Here is an 18,640-nt window from a genome sequence, read left to right as displayed (position 1 = left end):
GTTATCGCCCCAAAGATCATAATGTGGCCGGCATGTATTTTCAGGCTGGGCTAATACCTAGGGCGACCCAGGATGGGACGTGTAGGGAATAAGTGACATATAGGCACTTCTAGGAAAGGGTTAATGTAAAAAGCTATGATTAGTTGTATTTATAAATAAGTGTGCTTTCCTTTAGACTATATAATTAAGCTATTGGCTCATTAGTGCACATCTCTACTAGGGAGGAATCCCTAGAGGATCAAGACCCAATTGAGGCCTTGCCCATGGCTCTAGCCACACACCTAAACAAGTGGGTCTGGAACGCCAAGGTTTTGGGCATGGAAAATGGTCACGCTGTTGGTCTAGCCTCTAGGGGGTGCTCTGAACGGAGCTATGGTTGTGTGGTGAGTGGTGAGTACCATATTTGTATCTTGCAGGAGCTTCTCAGAAGATAGGGGCTGTCTCATTGCACTTTGTTGGTGGGCTGCTCAGCCCACACAAGAAGGGACAAGTAGCTTGTTGCTAGCGTGAGGGTGCCCAAAGCAGAAGAGATGGCAGAGGGAAAATGCTGGGCTGGGCTGATATGATAGCTCACAGGAGCTTGGCAGTGGGCACTTGGCTGGCAGTTGGTCAGCCTGCCCCCCTTTCCAGGTGTGGACACCCACAGTGGTCACAGTGTCATTGCCTTTGGGATTGTCCAAAGGCGCAGCAGGTTTAGTTGCGGATCCTCCGTATCTTCACCATGGACCAGTAGCCATCTGCCCACACCATTACCTGGGGGTCGGTAGCCTGGGCTTCTGAGTCAGCACCAGCCCTAGCATATGAGGAGACTGGACAGGAATTTGCCCTTCTCCTCTCTCACCACCACAGTATCAACAGCCCCACTATCAGCAGCCCCAGCAGGGAGGAGTACCACAGGCCCCTGTCAGAGGTGGGAGATCATATGACAGTAGTATGGCAACATGGCACATTTGGCATGCTCGCTCCTGCAGTGAGGCCATAGAGGGCACTACCACGTGAGTCCATCCAGAGCATATGGACGGTCATCACACACACCCTCTGTGTCTAGTGGGAGAAGCTGCGAGGTGGCTCTGAGCGTATGCAGAAGCACTGAGAGGCTTTTCTGTGGATCTGGAACAGCGGTCCTTTCCTCAAGGTCAGAGACAGCAAGGTTACTTGGCATTACACACCACCTATTTAGTTGCCCCCCCCCCCCCCCAAAAAAAATAAATAAATAAATAAATAAATAAAATTGTATGAGATAGCCTTCCTGCGAGAGGGACCAGCTAGTGAGGAAGAGCCCCTCTCTGTCCCCAACTGTTTTTCTTGTCTCCCTTGAGTGAGACTGGGCCATGTACTTAGCGGTTTCAGCTGCATTTTGGTAACTAATGGAAGGATCTTTTCTTTTGGGTGCGCCGCGGGGGGGGGGTGTCACCAATTGGCCGACCATTTGGTCCATTCCTACTTTTTGCGTCTCGTTCACTTGAGGCCAGGCCGGTGTCTCATGTGAAGAGGCCAGTATTTTGCTGACATGGACGGGAGCCAGACTGGTGCCACCCGTGTGTTAGCAGGATGGTGTCATATGGACGGGAGCCAGATCAGTGCCACCCGTGTATGACCTGGACTGTGTTCGATCCATGGGACTGTCACGCCATGGAAGAGCCAGTATTCGTGCCGTGTTTTACCTATGGGACTGTCACACCATAGGGAAACTCGTGCCTGGAACTGTGTCTTACCTATGGGACTGTCACTCCATAGGAAGACCAGGATTTTATATTTTTTATGTCGTGCCAGTTTTGTGCCGACAGATATTTTGTACATGTTCCATGAACGGGAGATATGTCCATGTTACTTTTGCACATGCACACATATTTTGCATGCTTGAAACTGTTTTCGCATGACATGTATTCGTGTGTTTGCCTGCTTGACGTGTTACTTACTGAGCGGGGACGCCTGCCAGTGAGTCGTGAAGTGTGCCCTGTATTCTGACAAGTTTCAGTGCATGTGAACAGGTGGTAAGTATGTTGCACTTGTTGTTTAATGTTATTTTATTCTAACCCCTTTATTTATAAGGTTAGGGGTTCACATTCATTTAAAAGTGGGCACCCACTTTGGGGCCAAGGTGGGAAGCCTCACTTTTAAGTGAGTGTGGGGGTGGGCATGGTCACCAACCCCCACTAGTCCCCTTCATGCATGCGTGGGAACACTCTAGTGAAATCTTCACTTTGATTTTATTAAAGAAATCTCCCTTCTTCAAGCGTGGCATCCAATCGCTTCTCTCAAGTGTTGAATTCATCAACCGACGCTGGTTGCTCATTCGGCTGGCTGCGAACTGCACAGCAGGTGGCCTCCATCCATCTCCTTACTGCTACGCCTGCCTCTCCACAGGGGGCTGAACACTACTACTGGTGGCTGCGTTGAAATCTGCAGGGGATTACCTGCCTTTGTGCTCCAACTGGCTGCAACTGCCCCTCCTGTACGGTGGACTCTACTGCTGGCTGCGCCTCCATCTCTACAGGCGGCTGATTCTGAAACTGGCTGCTGCAGGCGGCTGCCTTCACTTTCCACAGGCTGCGCTGCCCTCTGAGCGCTGGTGTTACCTTACTGCTGCGCATGCTCCCCTGGCGGCTGTCTTCCATCTACAGGCGGCTGTGCACAGCATCATTACTTGCAGGCGGCTGTGCACTCCATCTCCAGTGGGCTGCTCGTTCTCTCCACAGGCGGCTACGCCTCCTCCTCCACAGCAGGCGGCTGTGTTCTGCACAGAGATGGTTGTTTTCTCCTCTGCAAGCGGTTGTGCCTCCTTTACATAGGCGGCATCTCCTTTCATCATAGGGAGGCTGTTTCTTCTTCACAAATACCTCGGGTATTGGACTTCCTCCTGTCAACCTTCAACAAGTAAGTGATTTTCAGATTTGAGTAAAGCATTTAATGTTTAAAATCTGGTAAAAGATTCGTCCCGCTCGGCCTACACCCGTTCGGTGCCGGGTTGTCCAAGCTATATGGGCGAACCTCGGTCCAAAGGTGCTGAGATCGGGAGAGCCAGGCGTTAGTACGAGAGCGCCTGTCTGTGCGTGGTCTCGGAACACCAGTGTGGTGCTCTCCGCGGAGTCCAGTGAAAGCACAGGACCGTAGTGATTGGACCACACTAGTGGACGTTCTGCTCCGAGTTTTTCTACATCGAAATTCGAGCTATTTTGTTTAGTACTGTTTTCATATGTACATGGACATTATCTGGTTCTCAGAACCCATGGAGCACTGTATTCTTTAAATACTCCCAATAAATATATCATATATTGAGGGGGGGGTCGGCCCGTTCCGGCCCCAGTGCTGGTGTCCATCTTTCCATTTCTGTTCATTTAAATTTCAAGTTGTTTTAAGTTGTCCTTTTCATATTTGTGGTTTAAAAGTTGTGCTATTAAACGTGTAGGTGTCCAACTGAGTCTTTCCCACTTGACGGGATCGGTTTCATTGGTATCAGAGCACGGTTGTTTCCCTCTTCCTAGTGGGGAAACGAACCTGTGTATTGGACATCCCGCTTTTAGCGAACTTTGAACACAATGGACAGCCAAGGCAACCCTTTGGAAGTGCCAAATTCGAGGGGTCCCTCTAGTGCTTCTCGTGGGTCTGATGTCCTGCGAGGTAGACACAAGCCTCTTGAAAGGGTTCTGGATAGTGAATCCAAAGGTCAACTGTCTCCAGGAAAGACAGTTATGCTTGAACAAGACCCTGATGCTATGAGGGCTGAAATGGAACATATGAGAAAACTTTTGCAGGCTCAAGAGCAAGAATTGAAGTTTTTGCATGAAGATCCTCATCTGCAAAGTGCTATTGAAGCCAGGAAGGCAGATGCTATGGTTGATGTAACCTTTGAATCTATGGCTCGTGAAGTGGGCAAGAAACCAAGGGAGTTGGCACTTGCCTATCTCCTTCGCAAAGGTGATATCAAAGAGGGGGATGACGGAGAGCTAAAATTCAGAAATCCACCTCGTTTAAAGCATGGAGATCCTGCATCCCAGAGGCTGAAATCTTTTATGCAAAGGGAAGAGGTGACTGTCACTTCTCGTCATGCATCCTCTCCCCAAGGCACTAAGCCTGACAGAAATATGTATGCCAGTGCTCATGGAGGGCACGAAAGTCACATGCATGCAAGATATGTATCTCATGGTGACAGGTCTGCTTCCAGAAAAATTTTGCCTTCTGAGTTGTCTCATGGAGAGACCATGCCATATGCAGGTAAGTCACATGCATCTGAGCTTCGAGTTCGTGGAGCACATGCCACCGTGCCCCATGAAGCTTCTATGACGGCCCATGGAGCCCATGCAGACAGGGCTACCCCGTTGGATAAGGGGAAAAGAAAAAGAGAGGACCATGAGCCTCATGCCAGGAAGCTCAAGGAGTTCAAAGCAGGTGATAAATCTGTCAAATTTGATGTCTTTCATGGTGAACATGATGCTTCTAAGGTGTTAGCGTTTGTGGCACAGTTCGACATTGCCTTTAGTGATGAGGATTTCACAGAAAAGTCGAAGGTGCGCCATGCTAGCATGTTTCTGAAAGGCACTGCTGCCCATTGGTGGATCACCGAAAAGATCACCAAGGATCCCATCTCTACTTGGAAGGAATTCAAAGACAGATTTTATGCTCAGTTCTTGCCACCCAATGCAGAGCAAACTCTCACTCAAAAGTGGGACAGGCTGGAACAAAAAGAGAATGAGAGTGTGCAACAGTATGTGAATAAATTCTGGAAAGTGTTGCTGGAAGTGACTCCCTTCATGTTAATCTCTGAGGAGGAAAGAAAGAGGAAGTTTCGTTCTGGATTGCAACCTGCATATAGATCGGGTATTGAATTGCACCCAAAGCATACGTTGCAGCAACTCACAGCTTCTGCCCTTGCTACAGAGCAATTGGTGCTCAAGATCAAGCAAGATCAAGGAGGTTCCAAGGCGAAGGACAAGGCTGTCCCAAATCAGCAAAAGGGCGGACAGCCATCTAAAAAGAGCTTTCGGGAGCCTTACAAGCGTGGTAAAGCTGAAAATAAAGAACAGGGCCCAAGAAAGAACAAATTTGGATTAACCCCGGAGCAAAGAGAGCAATATGCTAAGGATGGAAAATGCTTTTCTTGTGGTAGCAAAGACCACATGTTCCGGCAATGCCCAGATCGCAAACCAAAGCACGAGGACAAGCATACCAAAGCAAATGTTCATGCAGTTCCTGATGTGCAAGGTAATACAGGTCATGATGCTAAGGAGAGAATGGTTTGCAAGGCATGGGGGCAAGTTAAGGATCAGCCCGCACTTTTCATGTTTGATGACTGTGCAACTGACAATTTCATCTCTATGCAAATGGCAGCTGCATTGGGTATTGAGGTTGAAAACATGGGACCTCAGATTGAAGCCGAAGCTGCATTCATTGGTAAAGAGGTGCAGGTTACCCCTTTGATTGGGAAGTTGCGTATTCATATACAGGGCTACCTTGACAATGAGCATTTCTTAGTTGCTCCTTTGAATGGATGTGATGTATTGTTGGGCAAGCCGTGGCATCATAGGCTTGAGCCCCGCAAAGACTACAAGTCCAATATGATTTCTTTTATGCATAAAGGCCGCATGCACTTTATTGATGCTGGCAAAGAAGGGGATTCCATCCCAGTTGTATCACACATCCAAATTAATAAAGCAATGAAAAAGAGTCTTTCAGCGTACTTGGTTTTTGTGCGTGATAGTCTTGTGCCAAATCATCAAAGTGTGGATGCTATGTCTAATGATAGGCTGAATTTTCTTAATGCATTCAAAGACTGTTTTGCTGACTCATTGCCAGGTGAACTACCTCCCCAAAGGCCCGAAGATCATTGCATAGATCTTGTGCCAGGTAGTTCTCCACCTAACAAACCCGCATACCGAGTGAGTGCTGCACAACAAGAAGAAATTATGAAGCAGGTTAATGAGCTTTTAGAGAAAGGTTTGGTTCAGCCCAGTTCCTCACCTTACTGCTCTCCTGTGCTTCTTGTTCAAAAGGAGGACGGATCATTCCGTATGTGTGTAGATTATAGAGCTTTGAACAAGCTTACCATCAAGAACAGATTTCCTATTCCACGTATTGATGATATCTTGGATAAGCTTGATGGTTCAGCTTGCTTTAGCAGACTTGATTTGAAGAGTGGTTATCACCAGATACGCGTGGTGCCGCAAGATGTCCATAAGACTGCATTCAGGACAGCTTTCGGATTATATGAATTCTTGGTCATGCCTTTTGGTCTCACCAATGCTCCTGCTACTTTTAATCGTATGATGGATAGGATATTCCGATCCCATCGTAAGTTTACAGGAGTCTTCTTTGATGATATCTTGGTTTTCTCCAAGAATGAGCAGGAACACAGAACTCATTTGGTCACAGTATTCGAAGAGTTGCGGAAGCATAAACTTTTCGTCAATGCCAAGAAAAGTGAGTTTTTCCTTTCAGAGATTCATTATCTGGGACATATTGTATCCAAGGATGGAGTTACAATGGATCCTGCAAAGATAGAGACTATTCGGAATTGGCCCGAATTGCAAAACGTACATCAAGTACGTAGTTTTCTGGGATTATGTTCGTACTACAGGCGTTTCATAAGGCACTTTGCTATGATTGCAACTCCTCTACATGATCTCACGAAGAAGAAAACTGTTTTCAAATGGACTTCAAAGGAACAGGATGCTTTCTTGCAGCTCAAGCATGCGATCATATGTGGTCCAGTATTGATTGTTCTTGACTTGCACAAGTCATTCGTGGTTGAATGTGATGCTTGTGGTGATTGCATAGGAGCTGTCCTAAATCAAGAAGGGCATGCAGTTGCATACGAGAGTCGTCGTTTGCATGATGCTGAGCTTCATATGGATATCTATGAGAAAGAGCTCTTGGCTGTAATTCACGCCTTAAAGATTTGGAAACACTACCTTCTTGGGGCTGAATTTGTGGTCAAGACAGATCATCAAAGCTTGAGATACTTTTTATCTCAAACCAAGCTTTCAGAGAAGCAAATGAGAATGGCGAATTTTCTTTCCATGTTTCATTTTCAGATTGTGCATACTCCAGGAAAGAAAAATGTAGTGGCCGATGCACTATCTAGGAGGCCTTATATTGCTGCAGTCTCAGTGGCCTCTCATGGAGATCTATCTGTTATGAGAGATTTGTATCATTTGGATGCTGATTTTTGCCATATATGGACTGATTTGAGGGCTGGTCATTCACATGCCTCTTATGTTATCAATGAGGGTTATCTCATGAAGGATAATTGCCTATGTGTGGTGAAGGATTTGCGTCCAAAGGTTATGGACGAATGTCATGCTCCACCTTATGCTGGTCATAGAGGTATTATGCCTACTACTCGCATGATTCAGAAATATTTCTTTTGGCCAAGCATGCGTAAAGACATTGAGGCTTATGTGCGTGCATGTATTACTTGTCAAAAGGTGAAATTTGACAGGCAAAAGCCTCCAGGTTTGCTTCAGCCATTGCCTATTCCCTCGCAACCTTGGGAAAGTATCACGATGGATTTTATTATGGATTTGCCTAGATCCCAGCATGGGAATGATGCTATTTGGACTATTGTGGACAGGTTTAGCAAGCAAGCTCACTTCTTGCCCGTCAAGAAAACCATCAAAGCTGATCATATGGTAAAGCTTTTTCTTGCTAATATTTTCAAGCATCATGGTATGCCTAAATCCATTGTTGGGGATAGAGATCCCAGGACTACAAGCCTATTTTGGAGGGCTTTGTTTGATAATATGGGTACTAAGCTTGAGTTTTCATCAGCTTATCATCCCCAAACGGATGGCCAAAGTGAAGCTGCGAATTCAGCTGTGTTGGATTTATTGAAGTGTTATGTGGCAGATCAAAAGAGTGCATGGGAGAAGTATCTTCCACTTGTTGAGTTTGCCTACAACAATACAATCCATGCTTCCACAGGAAAGGCTCCATTTGAGGTTGTTTATGGCAGAGTGGTCTTGCCACCCATCCTTCGTACCAAGGATGAGATTTTTGCTGCTGCTGAATATGTTCGTGACTTGGATGTTGCCTTTGGTCAAGTGCGGACAGCCATTGCAAGATCTCAGGATAAGCATAAAAAGGCTGCTGACAAGCATAGAAGGGACATGGAAGTCAAAGAAGGTGATTGGGTATTGCTGAAATTTGAAAAGGCTAGGCTTCGGAAGAGGCCAGGACGAGAAGGATCATATCCTAAGCTTTCTCCTCGCTATTATGGACCCTTCAAGGTGATTCACAAGATCAATGAAGTGTCATACAGGCTTGCTTTACCTAGTCATTGGAAGATTCACAATGCTTTTCATGTGAGTCTATTTCGGAAATATGTGGGGCCAGATCCTGATGAGCCTGTCACAGAAGATCCGCCAGAAATTGAAGAGCTTGAGGAGATCCTCCAGCCAGAACAGATTGTTTTTCACAAGGAGAGAAAGCTACCGGCAGGAAAGCTTTCCAGGAGATACCTTGTGAAGTTTAAGAATTATTTGCCTATTGATGCCAAGTGGGTAAATGAGGAATATTTTGCAGATTATCCGCAATTGTTGCAGGCATATCTTGAGGCTTTTAAGTTGAGGTCAACTCTTTAGAAGCCCGGGGGGATGTCACCAATTGGCCGACCATTTGGTCCATTCCTACTTTTTGCGTCTCGTTCACTTGAGGCCAGGCCGGTGTCTCATGTGAAGAGGCCAGTATTTTGCTGACATGGACGGGAGCCAGACTGGTGCCACCCGTGTGTTAGCAGGATGGTGTCATATGGACGGGAGCCAGATCAGTGCCACCCGTGTATGACCTGGACTGTGTTCGATCCATGGGACTGTCACGCCATGGAAGAGCCAGTATTCGTGCCGTGTTTTACCTATGGGACTGTCACACCATAGGGAAACTCGTGCCTGGAACTGTGTCTTACCTATGGGACTGTCACTCCATAGGAAGACCAGGATTTTATATTTTTTATGTCGTGCCAGTTTTGTGCCGACAGATATTTTGTACATGTTCCATGAACGGGAGATATGTCCATGTTACTTTTGCACATGCACACATATTTTGCATGCTTGAAACTGTTTTCGCATGACATGTATTCGTGTGTTTGCCTGCTTGACGTGTTACTTACTGAGCGGGGACGCCTGCCAGTGAGTCGTGAAGTGTGCCCTGTATTCTGACAAGTTTCAGTGCATGTGAACAGGTGGTAAGTATGTTGCACTTGTTGTTTAATGTTATTTTATTCTAACCCCTTTATTTATAAGGTTAGGGGTTCACATTCATTTAAAAGTGGGCACCCCCTTTGGGCACCCACTTTGGGGCCAAGGTGGGAAGCCTCACTTTTAAGTGAGTGTGGGGGTGGGCATGGTCACCAACCCCCACTAGTCCCCTTCATGCATGCGTGGGAACACTCTAGTGAAATCTTCACTTTGATTTTATTAAAGAAATCTCCCTTCTTCAAGCGTGGCATCCAATCGCTTCTCTCAAGTGTTGAATTCATCAACCGACGCTGGTTGCTCATTCGGCTGGCTGCGAACTGCACAGCAGGTGGCCTCCATCCATCTCCTTACTGCTACGCCTGCCTCTCCACAGGGGGCTGAACACTACTACTGGTGGCTGCGTTGAAATCTGCAGGGGATTACCTGCCTTTGTGCTCCAACTGGCTGCAACTGCCCCTCCTGTACGGTGGACTCTACTGCTGGCTGCGCCTCCATCTCTACAGGCGGCTGATTCTGAAACTGGCTGCTGCAGGCGGCTGCCTTCACTTTCCACAGGCTGCGCTGCCCTCTGAGCGCTGGTGTTACCTTACTGCTGCGCATGCTCCCCTGGCGGCTGTCTTCCATCTACAGGCGGCTGTGCACAGCATCATTACTTGCAGGCGGCTGTGCACTCCATCTCCAGTGGGCTGCTCGTTCTCTCCACAGGCGGCTACGCCTCCTCCTCCACAGCAGGCGGCTGTGTTCTGCACAGAGATGGTTGTTTTCTCCTCTGCAAGCGGTTGTGCCTCCTTTACATAGGCGGCATCTCCTTTCATCATAGGGAGGCTGTTTCTTCTTCACAAATACCTCGGGTATTGGACTTCCTCCTGTCAACCTTCAACAAGTAAGTGATTTTCAGATTTGAGTAAAGCATTTAATGTTTAAAATCTGGTAAAAGATTCGTCCCGCTCGGCCTACACCCGTTCGGTGCCGGGTTGTCCAAGCTATATGGGCGAACCTCGGTCCAAAGGTGCTGAGATCGGGAGAGCCAGGCGTTAGTACGAGAGCGCCTGTCTGTGCGTGGTCTCGGAACACCAGTGTGGTGCTCTCCGCGGAGTCCAGTGAAAGCACAGGACCGTAGTGATTGGACCACACTAGTGGACGTTCTGCTCCGAGTTTTTCTACATCGAAATTCGAGCTATTTTGTTTAGTACTGTTTTCATATGTACATGGACATTATCTGGTTCTCAGAACCCATGGAGCATTGTATTCTTTAAATACTCCCAATAAATATATCATATATTGAGGGGGGGGTCGGCCCGTTCCGGCCCCAGTGCTGGTGTCCATCTTTCCATTTCTGTTCATTTAAATTTCAAGTTGTTTTAAGTTGTCCTTTTCATATTTGTGGTTTAAAAGTTGTGCTATTAAACGTGTAGGTGTCCAACTGAGTCTTTCCCACTTGACGGGATCGGTTTCAGGGGGGGGGGCGCGGGGGGGGGGGGCGCGGGGGGCGCTGAGAGGTGTGTGGTGGTGGGTGGCTGGGTGGGGAAGCAAGGCTGCACATGCTACTACATACAAGGATGAACCACCCCTCCTTGGTGCTGGTCCACCCTTCTCATTTTACTAAGACTTTTTGTCACATGCATCAGTCCTCAGAAGCATGAGAAGATGCACAGCCTAGGCTAGGAGAGATTGGGGTTTAGCAAATCAGAAGCCCTTCTCAGGCCAATCAGTGTAGACTGGGAGAGATTTGGTTTTAGCAGACCCTCAAGAGCCCTTCTACAGGCTGTCAGCCCAACCTGCCCTTTATTTTTTTGGTGGGTTGGTGGGGGGGGGGGTGGGAGGATGGCTACACCGCCGTCTTTGGGTAGGGTCCCAGATTGAGGCCGACCTAGTCGTCACTTGTGTCAGCTGGTCCTTGTTATCATTTTTTCCAAGGCTGCCTTTGGTGGCGGAAAACCTCCCTGTGGGCAAGTGGGCCGTGCTCCCAACCCAAGAGGTCAAAGAGAGGTGGTTGAATTTTAAGGATGCATGTGGTACACAGTTCTAGTTCTATTTCCCATTGTAGTTGTGGCAGATTCTTCACTGAGGCTCTAGTTATCAGAGAATAGACAACTAGCTAGATGGGCAAGATTCAAAAGTCGATGAGGTACCACCAACATGAGGTACCTGACATGTCTTGCAATCTGCAGTAAATTAATCATGATTTTAGTTCTCTCTTAACTGGATTTTTTCTGCTCAATGAATCAAAGCAGCCTTGTAGCAATCCAGAAGATCTGTGATTTGTCCTTCTAGTTTCCTTGCAACTGACTTTTCATCTTTGATTGCAGCTATATTCATCGCTATCTGCACAGTTTGGAATGCGACAACAAAGTGGACATCTTGGAATCCGTAAACGAGAAAATAAAGAAGCGTTTTAAAACCCCAAAGCTGGTTAAAGAGCCTTGTGCTCGGGTTTGTAAGCATGCGGCGATGGCGTGGTGCCGTGCTCTCTGCGTTTCTCTCTCTGCAATCACCCCATTCCATAGGGAGAAGGTTGCTCCAGACCCTGGAAGTGATGGGTGCCTGTCAAACACTCATGATCAGCTTGTTGTTGAGCTGCAAGTCAATGAGTTATTGAGCAATGCATCTGACTTCTCCCCTCCAAATGAAAAGACTGATGCCATGAAACAATGGAGTCCTCTATCACGCATGACCGGAGTGCGAATCACACAGGCAACCTCTGATAACATGGATAAGGTGTCCAGCTTATTGAGACAGACTTTCACGTTTTATCGAGATTGCGCCGGTCCTTTTCCTGCTGGGATCAACTTATTTCTGATACCGTCGGGATCCACATCTGTGAATGGTGACGAGGCACTCACTACTGCCATGCCGCCTAGTAGTGCACTGGTTGGTGTGGATCTAAGCGTGCCCAGGAAGCTTCTGTTGTGGGCATATACTCTGGTGCATGGACACACATGCAGCATAGCTGAAGCTGTAAGGTTTTGTGAAGATCAAGCTAAGGTTTGACACTCCTTTCTGGTTCCTTTTGGCTTTTTAATTGGTCTACCTGGCACTTTATTCATTGAGTTGCTTAGCAATGTTAGTTCAAAGAACTTTTATTTTTATCCACTTTTTGGGTGTGGTAGTGGAGTTTAAAAATTCTACATTTTAGATTCATCACTAGATTTTTCTTTTACAAAAATACAGAACAAAATAAAAAAGGGGCTGCCGCATGCATCACCGCCAGTTAACTGCCAAGGTATGCAATTTATTTGAGTGTTCTATTTTTTAAAAGAATTATTAATATTTTCGTCATGGTGCACAGGCTATAGGGGGTTGGAACCCCAGCCCATGTCTTGGGAACCTGTGCCTGTGGGGGCCAGGTAAAAGACGATTCTTATCACTCACACTTAAAAGATGTTTTATGCAGAGAAACCTTTTGGGAGTGCTTCCAAAGAAGCATCGAGTTCTGGCTGTCCCCAGTTCAATAATGATGATGTGGTGGATGACAAAGAGAAGTTATTGCTTGAAGACCATGATATGTTTGGGAGTGGCTCCCGTGCTATACCACCATCTTCTGATGGGTCCCATCTATGCACCTCAATGACGGACCTACATAGTCGGTCAGCTGAGGATTCGGCACAAGGGGAAGAAAAAACTAGAACTCCTATTTTCGACTTAGTAGATTTATAGAAGGAACTCTCCCTTTTGTATCATGACAGAAAGAATCAGGGTTGAGTTCAAGGAAGAACCTCCATGATTTGAGGTGAAGCTAATGTAACATGTAATCTAGGGGACTTGCTGATGGTGTATATTTTGGGTAGAACTAGTTGCCTCCATAACAGCACATTTTCTCACACAACGGCACGAGAGGTTACTTCTGTTGAAGCACCTCTCTCTTTCTCTCTCTCTCTCTCTCTCTAGAAGGCATACAAGAGCATGCTTTTAAACTTTGGGTGCCTATCAACGATGCATTTCACTAGTGGCAAGTGGTAGTATTTGACCGTATTGTTCTAACACATGATCACACAACACAAGGTCCTCACACAAACCTCCTTTGCAAGAGCGCCCCACCCCGTGCTGTAGTATGCAATATGCATGTGAGATAAGGAAATGGCATGGCGACTCCGAGCAAGAGAGGGCATCAAGGTATATACTGTAGGGGATTCACACATGGATCTGTCTTGACATTCATATATCACTTTCATGAAAAAGGAAGGGCCAAGGCTAATGTTGTTTCTCCCTTTAATAAGGACAGGCCAGCTTCTGCTTGCTTCTATTGGCATACACTTCTGTATTGACATGCATACATTATTTTCAAAGAAAGGGAGACTAAGACTGAATAATTTACAAAAGAGGTCAACCACACAAGTGTACATGAATGAATTGGTCTCATACTCTCTCTCTCTCTCTCTCTCTCTCTATATATATATATATATCTATCTATCTATCTATCTATATATATATACCCCCACCAAACGAGAAAAAAAGAAAAAAAGAGGTACCTTGAGAAAAATGGAGGAAAGGATAAGCTATGTAACTTTCTCAAATGGCTAATTTCAAGACCTTTCTCCCCCTTTTTTCAAGTCTTCGAAGTAGTCCTTCAAAAATTCTCATCTTTTCTACCAGAATTTGTATATTTTTTCAAACCTTTTTAGGCTCCATGCTGTAGGTTATCTTCTTTCCAACCTAAAGCTCGGATTATCTAACATTTTCTCAACCATGTGTAGCTTCCATACAAACGATTTCTTCTTTTTTCTCTTTGAATACATATCCTTACATACCTATTTAGGTTTTTCTATAATACCCAAGCTTTCAAGGTCTTTCAAATATTGTCAGTCATATTATGCTCTCCTTTCTACATATTATGTTAGATTTACGATAGGCCCCATTACAATTTTTGTTAAGCCTTGTGAAGATGTCCACAATAGTTCATGATGGATACATCTAGGTGTAAAGGCATTAGAAATTGCTGTTTGCATATTATAATGTGCTCAATATTTCACCATAAGGCACTTTAGTAACAACTCTCAATAATGTATCATAAAAGGTCTTTTGCAAATCAAGAGTTAATAAAATCGTTTGTACTGTTTCTATTAATTTAGTCTCTTCTAGAAACATTTTTGACTACTATAGTTGATGTAGATCATCAGATAAAAATGTTTGACAAATATCTATTATTATTATCCTCCTCCCAAACATGGTCTACAATTGCTGAAGGAACTTATTAATTCTTTTGTTTCAATTCCCTTTTACTAGGAAAGTTTTTTAAAAGACATTGCATTTGATGCAGTTTGTAAATGTTTAGAAGTTGTTCATTGTGTATCCCATGTCTATTGTATGTCCTCTATGACTTGATGTAGGATTTTGTAGACTTCAGTAATGATGCTTGACAAATAGATAATAAAGTGTACAAGGTCATGCTATGAAGTCAGAAGAGCATTATAACTATACTAGAGAAAGTGATACTAATATTTAAAAGCCTTCTTTGATGTACTCAAATATTAAAAGTGGTTCAAAGACATTTGCAATCATGAGCTTCAATCCAATGCCCTTAGCTAGAGTTCTAGAAGTGATTGTAAACGCTTTGTCACTTTCTTTCTTTGGTGTTTTGTGAATGTGCTTCCCTATTTTCCAGAAAGTGCTTGAAGCTTTATGGTTGTCAACATGAAGGAGCTACAACCAAAAGCAAGCGTAGATTGTCATTTCCATTTTTCAATGAAGAAGTTTTTCGGTTCCATTCAATCTTATATGTTTACGAGGCTAAGTAAAGTAACTTAGTAGTGATTATGTTTCTTGCTTGTGTGAAGCAACACAATACAAGGGAACAATACAAGGGTACTTAACATCATGTGTTCTCTTGAAGTATGCCCACTTTCTCAAAACAATGTATGTGTTATTTATAAATTGTGAAAGGCGTCCCATCAAATCACTTATCATTGTTTTGATTTGATGGGGCACCTTTCACAATTTATAAATAACGCATACATTGTTTTGAGAAAGCGGACATTGGTATGCATAATTAATCTACTTACATGACGCTATTGCTGAAAGAAGCTTATATCATCTTAACATGTCACAAATCATGTTCTTTTGGATGAAAATATTATGGATTGATATGAAGTTGAAAAACTAGAGAGTAGGAGAATGATAACATCTAGAGGAAGCTTACCATGTTCTAATACATGAAGGAAAATTACAAGGTAAAACGCTTCATAGATATAGGAAACACCTCTTTTTCTTAAGGTTTTAAAGTGAGGGCCCTTATGCATAGAAATATAAGAAAAACTTGTAGTCAAAATATAGTTCTTTAAGTTGAGAAAACTCCAAGTTGAAGAACCTCATAGTTGAGAAAAACACATTTGAAAAGAGACATATTTAATACATGAGTTAGAAGTAGGGCTAACTGTTGGGACAAGCTTTATGCTGACAAATGCCCCCTTGAAATATATTTCACCAAATCAAATTGTGTGACAACTATGTTTCACCAAATTAAGTTATGTAACAAGAGTGAATGGGAGGCTAATTGTGAGATTACTAGTGATGTGATTATGTTAACAGTGACAAAAGTGCAATTAAAGATAAGGAGACACAAACACAATGAATGGAAGTATAATTGAATGTTCAAAGTAATCAATCCTTATTGATCTCAACCCAAGTAGTAGGTTAACCTTTTTATTTTGATGCAAATAAAAACTTGTGCTTTGATGCATTGAGGAGCTCCTTGAGATGATTAATACTAAGGCCAACCTCTCTATTCATAGGTCTATATGGGAACTAGTTAGCTAGGCCTCCAATTTCTTGGGCCTTTTGTTGCTAGATCTTCATGTTGAAACCCAATCTCCTTCCTTAAAAGAGCTATCGCAACAATGCTTATTGACTTTACGAACCCGCTTGGTCTAAGCCTTATGAATCTCCTGTCAGCTAGTGCAGCCTTTTTTGTTGACTTGATCCACCACTTCTTGCACATGGTCTTATGTACACCTTGTAAAACCTTTATAAAATACTTTGTGGTATGTATATTTAGGCTTTGTGCCCGATGAAATAAACAAGAGCATTCCTAACTTTTTATTTCTTGTCATTCATTATAGACTTCTCTAATGACATTCAAATTTTCTTGGGCTTCACCTGCCATGAAACCAAAAAAGTCTGCCTTTTCAAATCCATGTGTCACCATAACATTATTTATGCACTCCCAAAATAATACTTGGGAACTCTTTTCCTCTTCTTTCATCTTGCGAAATTGTACTAGTTAGAAGCTCATGTAGGTTGCAAATAAAAGTCAATTTGTTAAAAGAGGTAATAACATAGAACTACTTTTTTCAAAATCCATTATTACTAGCACTACCTTGGATTGTATACATGACAAGCCATTGTTACTACCAAATCCATCATTCGTCTAGTGCAAACTGAGATGTTGCAAGGCAAGTTATCTTCACACTTTGTGGATGATGTGAGACTTCCACCTATACCATTGAACAGGCTTTGTGTGAATCTAGCCATTCGAAATACAAATGACCATCTTTTGGAACTTGAAGAGAGCTTCAACAGGTAGCATGTGTCATCAATGGGAGAGTTCATTTTTTCAGAGTGTTTTCCCAGGGAAGCCCCTCCAGATCATAACCCTAAAGACCCAAGATGGAAAAATGGGTTTTGGTGACAACAAACGAACATGTTTGTTGAGAAGCATAGAAGTGGGCACATATAGCAAAGAAGAATTTAGTTGTTAGGGATGGACAGACTTGTGTCATGGCTATAGTGCATGCAAAAAAGTAAGTTAAATACACACTTCTTTCTTTGAAATGTTTTATAATTCACTTGAGAGCTCCAATATAATTTTCTTTATTTTTTTATGTGGATATGTAGAATGGTTACATTCAAAGAATATGTATCCTCAAGTTTGGTGGCATGTCATTTCCTTCATAAAAGAAGAAGAGGCAGAGTTATTAATTAACCTTACAAACCTCAATAGGTATACAATCATTTTGCAAGTTTAACAAGAGGTTGAATGTCTTGCATGCAAGTATTTGGTGGTGAATGAGTTAATTGTTTTTTTCATTGGGTTGACTTGTGTGCATGTATCACACACACCAGGCCATGATATTTTTCTTATGCTACATTTTGGTGTTTCAAATCCAAATACTCTGCTAGAGAAGCTAACATAGGAGGACACAAGTGGGCGGCCACTTATGTTCCTCCTATGCTAGCTTGTATGCAAGTATTTGGTGGTGAATGAGTTAATTGTTTTTTTCATTGGATTGACTTGTGTGCATGTATCACACACACCAGGCCATGATATTTTTCTTATGCAATATTTTGGTGTTGCAAATCCAAATACTCTGCTAGAGAAGCTAACATAGGAGGAACACAAGTGGGCGACCATAATAGTTGTTTGCAATAATAAAAAGCTGGCAAACCAAGTTGGTTTAGTGTCCTAATAGCAATGTTGTCGCAATTTGTTTTTCAAGTAATATTTGAGTGTGCCTCTAATATTTATGTCAAAGACTTAGCTTCTTTAGCTCAAGTTTTCTTAAAATTTTCCATCTTGAATTGTAATTACACATTAGGCAAAATTTGGACTAAAAAAGGGCCCTCTAAGAAATGCCATGTCAACTTTTTCTAGAAAAATGGGTTGATGCTTAAATTTTAACAAATCAAATAAAAATTTTTCAGAGATTGTAGATCAGGAATCTTCTCTTCGAGATCTTTCCAATGATATGTAGCATGATGGGCAAATTTTTATATATATTCAAGATGTGAATGTCTTGAATATGAAAAACAAACTACCCATCATGCTACATATCATTGGAAAGATCTCAAAGAGTAGATTCTTGACCTACTATCTCCGAAAAAAATTGATTTGATTTGTTAAAATTTAAGCATCAACCCATTTTTCTTAAAAAAAGCTAATATGGCATTTCTTAGAATCCCTTTTTTTAGTCCGAATTTTGCCTAATGGGATGACTTTAAGAAGATGAACAAGAGGATTGCCTAAGAAAGGGGAATGCACTAAAGATGAGGAGGAAGTGTACTAGAATGTCTTGAAGAAAAATAAGTTGATTTTCACAAAAAAGGGCTACACATTTGCAACCACAGCAAATGGAAAGGGCTTTGTTGATGTTATATTACATTGTATTTGAATGTATGCGAGTGTAATGTTTGGTTGCTCTATTTGTGCAGAAAGAGAAAGTTGGTTAAAATAATTGCTAAAGGAGAGAATGCCATGAAGAATGCACATGTACAATGCAAGAAACTTGCATTTTGTGCATTTTTCAATAAGCACGTGTATTGGCATCACTTAATAAGCACAACACTCAACAAAATACTTTATTCCGCTAGCTTATACACCATGTATAGGTATGCATAATTATGATTATTCTCCTTGATTAAGCTAAATTAAACATTCTTCTTTTCCCAATTTGTTAGGATAATCCTTTTCTCATTTAGAATGAGTTAAAGTAATTTTTATCTACTAAACAATCTAA

General features: G+C 43.2%; 1 protein-coding gene across 2 annotated transcripts in view; it reads left to right on the top strand.

Annotated features, from left to right (window-relative positions):
- LOC147605022 (Tetratricopeptide repeat (TPR)-like superfamily protein) overlaps window positions 1-13,404 on the top strand; it is a 105,766-nt gene extending 92,362 nt beyond the window's left edge. For both annotated transcript variants that reach the window (XM_086794382.1, XM_086794381.1), the window contains exons 16-18: window positions 11,501-12,176; window positions 12,363-12,414; window positions 12,586-13,404. In XM_086794382.1, the coding sequence (XP_086650508.1) occupies window positions 11,501-12,176; window positions 12,363-12,414; window positions 12,586-12,848 (991 nt within the window). In that variant the 3' untranslated portion in view covers window positions 12,849-13,404. The remainder of the gene's footprint in view (window positions 1-11,500; window positions 12,177-12,362; window positions 12,415-12,585) is intronic.
- The last annotated feature ends 5,236 nt before the right edge of the window (window positions 13,405-18,640 follow it).

The sequence above is a fragment of the Cibotium barometz genome, chromosome 60 (genome assembly GCF_041138505.1).
Source record: "Cibotium barometz isolate CiBa-2024 chromosome 60, ASM4113850v1, whole genome shotgun sequence".
NCBI lineage: Eukaryota > Viridiplantae > Streptophyta > Polypodiopsida > Cyatheales > Cibotiaceae > Cibotium > Cibotium barometz.
This window is presented reverse-complemented; position numbering and strand designations above follow the sequence as displayed.